A 13855-nucleotide genomic window follows, 5' to 3' on the forward strand; every position below is an offset into this window, starting at 1 on the left:
CTCTCCAATAGCATCCCTCAGTAAGCAGGTGCTAGATGTCATTCTGGAGGCAAGGAGGCCTAGTACTAGAAAATCCTATGTCGAAAAGTGGAAAAGATACTGTTCCTGGAGCCAGACTCAGGGGATGGGCACAACGGTGCCCAGCTTACCTCATATTCTTCAGTACTTAACAGAAATGCTCCACAAGGACCTATCCTTCTCGTCAATTAAAATTCATGGCTCCTCCATTTCAGCACATTATAATACTGAGCCACCCCTCTTTTCTCGCCTCCTGCTAAAGCAATTATTTAGAGGGGCCAAAAACGTAAGACCCCCCCCCCCCAGGAGAGCCCCCTACTCCAGCCTGGGATCTTAACTTTGTATTGGAAAAGCTTACTCTCCCTCCCTTTGAGCCAGCTAGAACTGCAGAGTTGAAATTCCTTTCTTGGAAAACAGCCATCCTTCTAGCCATCAATTCAGTAAGAAGAGTGTCTGAATTACAGGTCCTCATGGCAGTGGAACCCTTTATTATTTTTCCATGCAGACAGTGTTCCCTTGGGACCAATCCTTCCTTTATGCCCAAGATGGTGTCTAGTGTGGCCCTAAATCAGTCCATTAATTTGCCTACCTTTTTCCCTAATCCACAAAACAATGGAGAATGAATACTGCACTCTTTGGATGTGCACAGACAACTTAGATTTTATTTGGACAGGACTAAGCCTCTCAGAAAATCTGAACAGCTGCTATTTAGCTTTGCTGCAGGAGTAGAGGGGAAGGCCATTTCAAAGCAAACCATTTCTAAATGTATAGCCCATTGCATTCATTTCTGCTACAAGCACCATGGAATACCTACCCCACAGGGGATAAGATTGCATTCCACCAGGGCTGCATCTACCTCTGCAGCCTTTCTCAGAGGAGTCCCTACCAGGGACATCCTAGAAGCTGCTACCTGGAGCTCTGTACATACCTGCACCAAGCATTACCGCATGCCTATGTTTTCTAAATCCAGAGCAGGTTTTGCCACTACAGTCTTGCGAGGCTTAATAGCTGGCCCTAATGCTCTCTAACTTCCTCCTCCCTTCCTTAGCTTTGGGAATCAACCCAAATGTGATGACTGCAACAGTGAAACATGAAGAACATAGTTCAGTTGTGTACACTTACCATAAATGTAGATGTTCAATTGTATTCACTGTTGCATTCCTGGTTACCCTCCCTCCAGCCCCCTGACTTCTCTTGGCTCTACATTTCCTTCTTGTTTAGTGTATTTAAGTTTTCTGGTGTATTTGCTTTTTGATGGAGGTGTACCATAATATATAATTGCTTCCCATTGAGGGGGCACCTGACATCTGGGGCAAGCAAAACTGATGTAATGGCATCGGCTGCATGTTTTATACCCCTGATGACCTGATGTCATGGAAGAAGAGACAGCATCTGATGCAGGAATCCAAGACTCTGGTATTCAGGCCAGCTGAGGGCTACCTTCAGACAGCTAACCCAAATGTGATGACTGCAACAGTGAATACACTCGAACATCTACATTTATGGTAAGTGTACACAACTGTGCTTTCTTTGTGAACAAATCAACTACATTAACCTTTTCACCAATCACTGATACACCATCTACATAGAAAGTAGGGTTGCAGCTTTCTACATGATCAATTTGCTTTCTTGGGTGACCTTTCTTAATAATTGAACGAGTCTTGCTTGATTTACAAAACCTTTCAAAGTGGTTCCATTTTTTACACTTGTGGCATTGCTGACCAAGTGCTAAGCACTTTTCTCTTCTAGACTCATAACTGACACCACATTTACCACAGTTAACAATTAGACTGGACATGGGTTTTGCTGACTTACCCTTATACTGCACTGAGCATGTGTGTTTTGCTGAGCTAGTCTTAGAACTTGCTGGAAAGTTATGGGTCCTCCCTGGAAAGCATGCAGAGGCTGCAGCTGGCATGTGCTTAGGCCTGTTTCTGCTAGCTATGTGCTGCATGCTGTCTATACTTTCTCTAAAGCCTGCTGAAACTATGCCCTTATCACTTGCAGGGATAATTGTGTGCATCTCTGTGAGCTCATGGATTTGACAAAGCTCTATAGCTTTGCTCAAGATTAAATCACTGTCATGGAGCAAAATCTTTCTCACTGCAGCATTCTTAACACCACACACAAGCCTGTCATTTATTAACTCATCTTTCAAATCACCAAATCTGCAAGTTTTAGCTTTATTTCTCAAGTCAGTGATAAAAGCTATAAAATTTTCTCCTAGTTTTTGCTCTCTGGTATAAAATAGGTGCCTCTCTAATGTAATATTTGTCTGGGGGTTGCACATTTCTCTAAATTTACGTTTGAAGCACTCACGGTCCTCTCTTGATTCAGCTGGTACACCAATATGGTGGTTTCCCCCTGTCCTGCATATAGAAACAACAAAATGCCCCCAACGCTGTGGTGAACTGTCTCAAAAATAGGAAAACAAGCAAAAACAAAGACAGTATGTTCACCAAAGATAGTGGCTCCAGGTATAACAAATCCACGAACTGTTAAAATCCAAAATCAAACTTCCTTTAATGAACTGATACCAAAATACAAATAAAAAACAAAAAACAAAATAAAAAGTCCCTTAAAATCCACACGATAAGCGCTTTCGACAAGTGTCTTCCTCAGATCGTAATTCAGAAGATGGGACCAGCACTGATCTTTAAAATGAAGGCTTTTAATTTTACTGACCAATCCAAACACAGGTTGAAAAACTATCAGCCAATCCATGTGGGTATTTCACCTCCTTATTTGCATACAAGAGCACAATCACTTCCGTTTCCCACCTTTTTGGAGACAGATCCTAATATGCAAATTAAGCTGTGTAATCAACCAATCATATTTAATAAGAAGCATATGTGCTAGTGATTGGTGGAAAATCGTACTTTTTGTTTAATCACGGCCATTGTTTAGTAGCTTGCCTTTTCATGACATAGCCTGATAGTAAACCAGCGATCTTTAAAATAAGCTGTATATAAGAAAACAGCTTGAAAACAGTCATTAAATAACTAATCAACAAAATATGTGAAACCAAGCATTCCAGTATGCATAACACAACCATCTGCCAACAATTCATGAACTGGGCTTTGTTTACAAAGCTCAAAAACATTATTTCATAAAATCTTAGAATTAGCTGTGTGGACGAACAGCCGATGACTCATCCATTAAACCTCTCTGTCAAATCAAAACACCTTTGACCATTTTACAACATTCAGACAGCTTTCTCTATCATAGGAACTTATAAGCCTATGTTTGCTAGAGCACACCAATATTTTATGCTAGCTTGTGTTGGTCTTGAGCACGTAAACTTGAGAAAATGTATTCATATTTACTTTGAGCAGCTTCCTTACACCCAGTAACTTTGGAAACCTTTAACATATACCAAAGCAATAACTTTAAGGTATAACCGAAATGTTTCCATGCATCCAGACACTCTAAAAAACGATATCATCAACTGTATGAAAGAAGAGGCTTAGGATTGAGTCATAAAGCCTCTAGCCATAAAAATGTACATACCCAAAGGTCTTCAGCATATTTATGATCTGTCACAGATCGTTGGTCTCATAAGTTAGGCATAGCTTAACTAAGCCGAAGTATCACTATTAATCTTTTGAATCCCAATCAAAAAGATAGAAGCAAAGTACCTTCACTATCCCCATAGACAATTGTCTTGTAGAAGAACTTTTGGAATATTAGGTGTCAATAATAATACAAGAGGTACAACCATGCAGCCAAATACTTTAAAGATCTATGGCTTTGACTATACAAAAGGAGAGGCTTAAACCAAATCATGGTGCCTCTAACCATTGTAGTGTATAAGCCCCAAAATTCTTCGGGGTGCTTTCTACCTATCATACATCGATGGTCTTACAGATTGAATATTGGTTATCTAAACCGAAGTACCACTTTATTGGCTATAATTTCCATTCAGTTAACTTCATGCAACATAGAATTAAAGCACTTTCACTATCCCCAAGGGCAATTGTCTTGTAGAAAGATTTTTGAAATGTATTTAAAGGATGGTCCAAATGACAAAGTTGTGACATGGTGGGTGTACATCCTATTATCAAATAGATACATGGTATTCATAACTGAACAATGCTCCTCTGGTGTGGCAGCCAAGAGTCATTTGTTGTCATAATTAAAAATTTCTTTAAATTTCAAAGTATCCTTGCTTTCTGTTATTATTCATCAATAATAGTCTATCTGATGCATACTTTTCTTACAGCAAGGTGCGCAAGCTTGAACGCACAACTAAGGGACTTCAATAAAAATCCCTTCAACATAAGTTTAAATAATTTGAGTATTGACTCCCTTAACATCAGTTATTGCATAAGCCTAATAAATGTGCTTTAACACACAATTAGAGAGCATCAAAAAAGGTAATTTGTTTATGGATTTGATAAATAGGGATGGTTCCTCCTTTAATATCAATTGCTTCATGTGCATGGATATAACGCATTCACCAAGGATGTTCATAACTATTTTAACTTAGGTCTCTTAATTTTCAGAACTGGTTTCAGAGGGACCACGCTATTTAAACCTGGGAGTTGATCATCCCTCAAATTAGTTATCCATTTAGTCTCCTTTAATTCGGTTAAATTTTCAATATCACCTCTCCTTGGTCCAACAAAAACATTTTCAATAACTTTGTACATAAATGTGTGACCACTATTTGAATCAATGTGACAGGCTAATGCATTGTGCAAATCCTTGTTGATGATATGCCTCAGATGTCTTTGTATTCTTTTTTTGAACAACTGGTTGGTTTTTCCTATATAGAATGACAAGCAGTTCTTACAAGTTGCCAAGTAAACAACATTAGACGTTTTGCAAGTCGCTTTGATATTAAAAATGTATTCCTTACCAGTGAGGGGATGCACAAACCGATTGCTATTGTCTATCAGTGAGCAAATATTACAATTGCCACACATATAGGTGCCTTTCCGTCCCTTTATTGGGTTTTTGTTCTGTAGATTAGTGCATAAAAGCCTTTTTATATTCTTTCTGTTCTTGTAACAGAACTGTGGTCTTTCTCCAATGATGTCTTTTAGCTGCGGGTCCTGGTGCATCCCCTTACTGGTAAGGAATACATTTTTAATGTCAAGGCAACTTGCAAAACGTCTAATATTGATTACTTGGCAACTTGAAAGAACTGCTCGTCATTCTATATAGGAAAAACCAACCAGTTGTTTACAAAAAGAATAAAAAGACATCAGAGGGATATCATCAACAAGGATTTGCACAATGCATTAGCCTGTCACGTTGATTCAAATAGTGGTCACATATTTATGTACAAAGTTATTGAAAATGTTTTTGTTGGACCAAGGAGAGGTGATATTGAAAATCTAACTGAATTAAAGGAGACTAAATGGATAATTAATTTGAGGGCTGATCAACTCCCAGGTTTAAATAGCGTGGTCCCTCTGGAACCAGTTTTGAAAATTAAGAGACCTAAGTTAAAATAGTTAGGAACATCTTTGGTGAATGCATTACATCCATGCACATGAAGCAATTGATATTAAAGGAGGAACCATCCCTATTTATCAAATCAATAAACAAATTACCTTTTTTGCTGCTCTCTAGTTGTGTGTTAAAACATTTATTAGGCTTATGCAATAACTGATGTTAAGGGAGTCAATACTCTAATTATTTAAACTTATGTTGAAGGGATTTTTATTGATCTATGACATTGACTATACATTTTTATGGCTAGAGGCTTTATGACTCAATCCTAAGCCTCTTCTTTCATACAGTCGATGATATATTTTTTTAGAGCATCTGGATGCATGGAAACATTTCGGTTATACCTTAGGTGTTTTGATTTGACAGAGGTTTAATGGATGAGTCGTCGGCTGTTCGTCCACACAGCTAATTCTAAGATTTTATGAAATAGTTTTTTGAGCTTTGTAAACAAAGCCCAGTTCATGAATTGTCGGCAGATGGTTGTGTTATGCACACTGGCGTGCTTGGTTTCACATATTTTGTTCATTAGTTATTTAATGACTGTTTTTAAGCTGTTTTCTTATATACAGCTTATTTTAAAGATCGTTGGTTTACTATCAGGCTATGTCATGAAAAGGCAAGCTACTAAACAATGGCCGTGATTAAACAAAAAGTATGATTTTCCACCAATCACTAGCGCATATGCTTCTTATTAAATCTGATTGGTTGATTACACAGGTTAATTTGCATATTAGGATTTGTTCCCAAAAAGGCGGGAAACGGAAGTGATTGTGCTCTTGTATGCAAATAAGGAGGTGAAATACCCACATGGATTCACTGGTAGTTCTTCAACTTGTGTTTGGATTGGTTAGTAAAATTAAAAGCCTTCATTTTAGAGATCACTGCTGGTCCCATCTTCTGAATTACGATCTGAGGAAGACACTTGTCGAAAGCACTTATTGTGTGGATTTTAAGGGACTTTTTATTCTGTTTTTTGTTTTTTATTTGTATTTTGGCATCAGTTCATTAATGGAAGTTTGATTTTTGTATTTTAACAGTTTGTGGATTTGTTATACCTGGAGCCACTATCTTTTGTGAACATACTGTCTTTGTTTTTGCTTGTCCTGCATATACTGCTGGTGCATGCACAAATGAACGCTCTCTTTCAATGGCTTCTGACCTTGCTAAGTTAAGCAAAATAAATGCCCTTGTACATGCATCTTTGTCAGAAAAAGCTGCTTGTATAAAAATATTGTATTCCTGCTCAAATATTCTCCAGTTCTCTGCAATGTTATAATCAAACAGAAGTGAACTGGGTCTGCAAAATGCCTTTGCCAAATCAACACAAAGGAGTGAAGGTGCTTGAAATTACGTATGAATATATAGACTTGGTTCTCCTTTATAATCTCGAAATACTGAAAGTTCAAATTTCAGTATCTCGGGACTGTAAAGGCGAAAATGAAAAATTTCGAAAGTGCATAAGTGCAAATTCGACTATCTCGAATCCACGCTTATGCAGTGCAGCAATGGGACGGGAAGTGTTTGGCCGGGATGTTTTATGAAATGAAGGTAAGTGAGTGTATGTGAATGTTATTGTAAGTTGTGCATGTGGGTTAGGGTAGGGAGGTGAAAGTATGAGTGTGAGTGTTGGATGTTTGTGTTTGTGTATGTGTGATGTATGTGTGTGTGCGAGGGAGTGTGGAATGTCTGCATGTGAGTAATGCATGTCTTTACTGTTAGTGCAATCTAGGAGTTGGTATATATAAGTTAGGGAAGATGTGGGGGGTGCAGGGGGGCTTTTCCCCTTGGGTAAATGTAGTATAGGATTGTGTGGTTTGTGTGTTGTAGGTTGAATGATGTGTGTGTTGTGTGGTGTATGGTTTGTGAATGTTCGGGATTTTTTTTTTTGTGTTTGTGTTTCGGGATTGTGGGCTGTTTGACTTTATAGTTTCGAGATACTGAAATTCGAGCCTTCAGTATTTCGAGATTATAAAGGGGAACTATACACGTATATATATATATATATATATATATATATATATATATATTTGCCAGAACTTGTAATTATGCACAATAGCACAAAAGACTCTTTGAAAGAACTGCACTTTGCTAAATAAGTCTCCATAGCACAAGAACATTTTAAAATCACTGTACTTTGTGAAACTACCCTTTATCAGTGTAAGAAATACTTTGAAATGACTGTACTTTGCGAATGAACTGTATACAGCACAAGAAACTCAGAGTCAGAAACACTTTGAAATGAATGCATTTTACAAATTAACTGTATACAGCGCAAGAACTTTTCAAAATGGCTGTACTTTTTGAAATAACTCTTTACAGTGTAAAAAACACTTTGAAATGGAGGTACTGTGAATAAATGTACACAGCACAAGAACCTTTTTCGAAATGGCTGTACTTTAACTGTACTTTGCACATGGTATAACTCTTTGAAATAATTGTACTTTAATGTAGCACACAATCTGCAAACACTTTGCACACTCTGAGATACTTCAAACAACTCTAGTTATGCTTTGAATGGCTCTGCTCAATGCGAAATAGTAGCTCATGACAAAACATGGTTGTTTACTAAAAAACATGCAGTCGCCTTGCTTTTCTAAGCTTATTTTTCCCTTTTATTATACTCGTTATGCCCATGTGACCTCTTATCATGCTCATTATACTTGTCTTGTGTTCATTTTACTTTAAACGTGCCCGTTATGCAAACTGGAGGTACTTCTGAACCCCATATAAGTGTTTCTGATAGTTTTATCAAATATCGTGGTTTGTAACACTTCGTTTAATTGATAATGTGTTTTGTGCCTTTCGTTTTATTAATAATACATTTTGTGCTACTTGTTTGATTAATAATGGGTTTTGTGCCTTACAAATGCTTCATATCATTTCCTTTGCAAAATAAATAATTTGTGCAAGTATTGGTTACCCGAAGTTCGTTTCTGGTCCTTTTTAATTGTTTGAGCACTGTATCACCCAACCTGCTCAATATACCTTCACTGTCAACTCTGCATCTCATGGCTTGAAGAAGTTGCACACTCAGTCCTGATTCTGACACCATGTCGCTCGTCCAGTCAGGATAAAACAGATGAACAGTTGTGGGTTCGGTTCAAGCAGCTTTATTATATACAAACACATCATGATTACAGTTTAGTAACTTAAACTTAAATAAGCTTATTAACAGACTACTACACTCATACATGTTAACACTCTGGCTTTTATCTCAAAATGGCACTGCTGCCTGTACATCCTCACTATTTATATGCACATGCCCTCACTTTGAAATGCTTCTTAAAGCTACAACACGCTCTCTGTTCTACACATATCATTTACCAGAGGCAGTACATCTTGAGTCACTCCTGGTGGACTGAAAAAAAATCACCCAAAATTGGCTGTGCAGCCAGCAGATAACATGTTCCACAGGTGGTTGTTCTGCAATGACTTGTAGGTGGGCTCTAATGCTCCTTGTAATGTGTTCCCAAGTTCTTTTGTAAGTATGTAAAGTGATAAAGTTTTGCGTGAAAAAAGGTGCAAGCCTGTCAGAATGTTTGGTAGATAGAAGGATGGTAATACTGAATTTATAATTTATCCCCACCACAAGCCTGGTAATAAGTTGACAGTGTAAGACCATTAGAAGCCAAAGATACCTATTGTCTGCAGTCCCTGGCCTGAGTGTTTACACTTCCTGAATGGGAAAAATTCTGCATATATGAAGGTATGAGTTCTTGAATAGTGCAAGGTTGTGGGAGTCTTTAGTCAGCAAAGAATATTCTGGGCTTTAGTGAAATGAGTCCAAGGAAGTAGCCTGCTATAAGAATGAAAAAAATAAACTCTAGCTGGAGTTATTTTGAAATCTGGTGATGATTAGAATGAAGTAGCTTTGACAGTTATGACAGTATTAAGCTTACCTACTAACAAATATGCATTTAATTGAAAAAATTAAGTCTATAGTTTAGGAGGGTAATTTATAGTAGCAAATGATGCATTAATGTATGGTTCTAAAGCACTTTTTGTTTTTTCTTGATTAGCAGCTGGCCAGCCAACGACATTGTGATGAGTCCCACAGTCTGGACTGTGACATTTTTTTCTTGGAAGAACCATTATTGAAGAGCTTGGTGGGCCGACTTACAGACATTCAGTTGCACGATCTTATAATATTCATGGATTTTCTGGGGAAGAAACACAAATTACTTTCTTTGAAGGCTTATACTGAGGCTGCTTATTAGGCTTGTTTTCATCACATGCTCAGCATGTCTTTTAACCCATTTATCCAGCTCATAAGTAGCTGTGGTCGACAGGTGTGTGATGTGAACACTACAGTATTGTACTCTCCGCTACTCATACAAGTCACCATGGCACTAAAATTGCAATAAGTTGAAGAAGGTTTAGGTACTGAGGTCTGCTGTGATCTTTTACCTTGAAATAAAGCCGGGGTGCATTGATATGTGACTTAACCTTATTCTGGACATTAACTCCTAATCTGCATTTGATTACAAGAAACAGTTTCTAGTCTTTCTCACAGTACTAGCATTACAAGCATATTCATTTACTTTTGAGGCTCAGTGTAATGGGTAGTTTGTACAGGTATATTCCTTTACATACCACATTCAGAACATTTTTGTGATTCAATGCAACATACCACACCAGAATGTTTTGTGTCATTTCCTTTCATATAGAAACATTTCGGCAGGTAATTGTTACACCTCAGGATGCTAAAACTTCCATTTTTAAGAGTTACTTCAGAAGTATTTATGGAGGCACACCCCATTCTTGACGCAAGTGAAGCAAACAATCTTTGAATGAAGAGAAGGAATACATTTGTTGTATTGGCAAATTGCAAAGTGTTGTCAGCTGTATCGTGTTTGTTGTTTATGTACATGTGTACTTTGCTTTGTTTCTGCTGCCTGTGTCAAGACAGAATGCAATGGGATGATAGTGCCAATCAGAGGAAGCCTGTCCTGATGAAATGGTTTCTCATATGACAATACTTTGTGGTCTGCACAAAAAGAGGGATGATAAAGAATACTGCACTCAGCCAGAAATGGGTACTGGTGCAAGGATTTCACCTTGTTTTAGAAGGATGCTGTCAAAGTGCTGGCTATAGTTTTGAGACCGGGAGAGACATGAAAGAGCACATGTCTTATAGTAATATGGGAAAAGAATCCTGAATTATAATTGAGAACTTCTTCAGATAAGCTGATGATTCAGTCCCGGATTATTAGGATGGTTTGTACTGTGACGAAAAAGCTGCCCAAACAAAAAGGGTATGATTTTCCAAGTAATATAATTTACTGCTGGTACAGGTTACTGATCGATTGTTATGCCCTCTTCAGTGTCAGGCTTTCTTGGGATTGTTTTCCACGTGGGTATGTTGCTTATTTTGCACTTAACCTATAGCACCTGACCTATCATGTGTAACAGCAAACTTTGTGCACAAAATCCACCTTTCTTTTTTATGTAATTGATATAATGCTCTAATTTTGCTCAAAGCATGCAGTGTATTACTTTCACACAATAATATTTGTAGACTGAGGCAGTCAATTTAACTACCCAGGAAAGAAAGATGGAAGGAATTATCCTGAAAACACAGACACAGAAGTGCCCAGGACATCTTGAAATTGAAATTTATTGTTATGGAAGTTTTAACAGGTTTGTGTGAGTACTTATAAGTATGTTTTAATGCTTTGAAAAATGATCATTTATCTTGCCTTAAAAGCCTCAAGTAATGAATATTGTTGCTAGGGAAGACTGTCACTAGTCTCATCCCTAGAATTTCTGAAGTGTCAAATCATGCAGAACCATTATTTCATTTGTAGCTACACAGCAATTATTTCTGAGTATGACTTAGATTAGAAGCTATTTATTTAAATGTTACTAAATCATGTGCATGTAAAAGCAGAAAACATTATATAGAAACTAAATGTTTTTGTCATACTGGTGCTCGGAGACTGATAGTTTTGGTATCACGTTATCTTCCATTGGGCAGCCTCACTGTTCATTCTTAAATGCAAGTTCTGGCTGTTAAACATGGGTTATAGAATCCAAATCTGATTTAATAGATCTGCAGTTAGACAATAAAATGCAGGCTGCATTAGACAGCTGGGCTGGAATCTGACCAGATCATTTGTTTAATCTAATTGGATGCACTGATTCCAAATCACTCCATACTGGGGATCAAAATCAGACATAGGTATAATCCCATTTTATAGATATTCAGTGACACATGAAATCCAAATAAAGGGGTGGTACCTCATAGTGACTAACCAGTTTGGATGCTGATTAAACACCACTCTTCATGGTCAACCATGTACATGTGTACCTCCCCAGGTGCATAGTAGCAAGTCCTGCCTAAACTCTGAATATTCATGTTGATGTCTTCACCAGCCACATGAATATTCATCAAGTATGTGCACTTAGCTCAAGGGGGCATAACAATCATGTAATGTTTTTTGTTTTTTATATTTCTGCAGGGGGGGCTGAGCCCCCTGCACTTGCCACACCCCCTGCAAATTAAATATACCAACTCCAAAAGGGTAAATTGTGTGCATGATGTCACTGTCAAATATGCATAAGCATCTTTTGAGTACATCACGGCCTTTTGGGGTGTCAATCATGCAAGTGACATCCACGCCACACCCACATCTGTGTGAACTGCCTGGGTGGTACACATGTACAGGATCACCTCTTCGTGTATGTTATTTTTTGCCTATTTTGTATTTCTATTCCACACCACTTTACATTTTATCATGTCATTAAATGTGTGCCTTAAAATGCAAGCTGTTGCACAAGCGTTGTAAAGTAGCAATCCACTCATATGGTAACAAAATAAGAAAAATGTTTAGTCATTCCTCTGAAGCTAATTTCACCCACATTTATGTGGCAGCGAGAATGTTTTTCAGACTGACATTCTGACAATTTAGATATTTTACAGGGTTGGGATTTCAGGTATATTTGCATGGTTCCCTATTTAAATAATATTTTGAGAAGTTTCTTTGATCTTTTCCATTTATAGCATAGCTTCCATCAATAGAGGTATTTTGTTAAAAATCACATTAAACATTACATTCTACAAACAAAACCAACAGAATTTGTAAAATCTTGCTTTTTCTACTTATCTTCACTAGGTTCCATAGGCAGAGGTGTTAATTGTGCTACATCACTGTCTGTGCCCTATTTCTATATGTATTTTAAATAGGATACGTAAGCAGGTGAAGGTGGGGGCAGGGATGTGAACACTATCATTCATAATCTAAAGTTGCAGTATTTTGGACTACACATACTCGAATATAAAAAATACTTGAAATGGATTAGTCGATAGGTATGCTCCCTGATAGTTATTGCCAATGTCTGTGTTTTTTTTTTCATTTTATTAAATCATATTCTATATTCCACAGCTCATGTCATACTCTGATATCTTTATGAACATTTCATGGGAAAGTTACATATAACTTTTATGGTGTTGTTGATGCAATTCCAGAGATTGTGCTGTAAAATAACAGATAAAAATTATGTTTTATTTTAACTGAAATTAATTTCTTTCAGGTTTCTGGAATTTCCCTATGTTATGTTTTCTAAACAATATTTATTGTGTTGTATTTTTTTTCAGACAAACTGAATAATTATCCCAGTGATATGTCATGCACCTGTCAGTGAATCCCCTGGTTCATTTTGCCATATTACTGAATTATACAAGTAGAGCAAAAAAAAAAAAAAAATGAAAGATGTTACTTAAACTAAGACAGGGCTTTACTGGGTGCCCCTTAGTGGTCACGACTGATACAACTGCAGTAGTCTGAATTCATAAGCAGGGCTGTTGTTCAGAACAAGTGATATTGATGTCCAGTTCTATTTATTGTAATGCCTCTGGAAAGATGGAAAAGTGTTTTCAATGCAAATGCTTTTATAGTAAATGTATGTTTATAAATAAATGTTTGAAAAAATAGTTTCAGTCTCTTTATCTATTAGCATAGTTGATTCAAATAATTTAGTCAAAATATGAATTTCCTTTGTGATACTCTGTACTTCACATTATACAAAATGTAATTGTTTAGTAAAAAGCTGATTTTTTAGCTACCTTTGTTGATCCTAAGCAGAGATAGCTATTTAAGAGCCACAGTTGTGTAAGATCTGTTTCTTTTGTGACCTGTGACCATAGTATTGGTACCTTAAAAATATTTATTTGCATTACCTTAAGAATCAACTGCAAACATTTTGTATTAACTTAAAATGTTGATTTCCGTTGCCTTGGAGATTACATTAGAGCGGTCTGACACTCTTGACTAAAACTCTGATGTCATAGACTAAAAACAATTGTTGTGTTAAATATTCTTCTGCAAGATAACCAGCCGTATAGATTGGAAAAAATGCTACAGGAAATCATAAACAG

The 13855-nt window shown here is 37.0% G+C and overlaps 1 protein-coding gene across 6 annotated transcripts in view; it reads left to right on the plus strand.

The window, feature by feature from the left end:
• LIMCH1 (LIM and calponin homology domains 1) overlaps window positions 1-13411 on the plus strand; it is a 1973196-nt gene extending 1959785 nt beyond the window's left edge. For all 6 annotated transcript variants that reach the window (XM_044061504.1, XM_044061502.1, XM_044061501.1 and 3 more), the window contains one exon: window positions 9498-13411. In XM_044061504.1, the coding sequence (XP_043917439.1) occupies window positions 9498-9523 (26 nt within the window). In that variant the 3' untranslated portion in view covers window positions 9524-13411. The remainder of the gene's footprint in view (window positions 1-9497) is intronic.
• Window positions 13412-13855: the final 444 nt, after the last annotated feature.

Source organism: Protopterus annectens, chromosome 2.part0 (assembly GCF_019279795.1).
Source record: "Protopterus annectens isolate FY-2018-M chromosome 2.part0, PAN1.0, whole genome shotgun sequence".
NCBI classification, from domain to species: Eukaryota; Metazoa; Chordata; order Ceratodontiformes; family Protopteridae; genus Protopterus; species Protopterus annectens.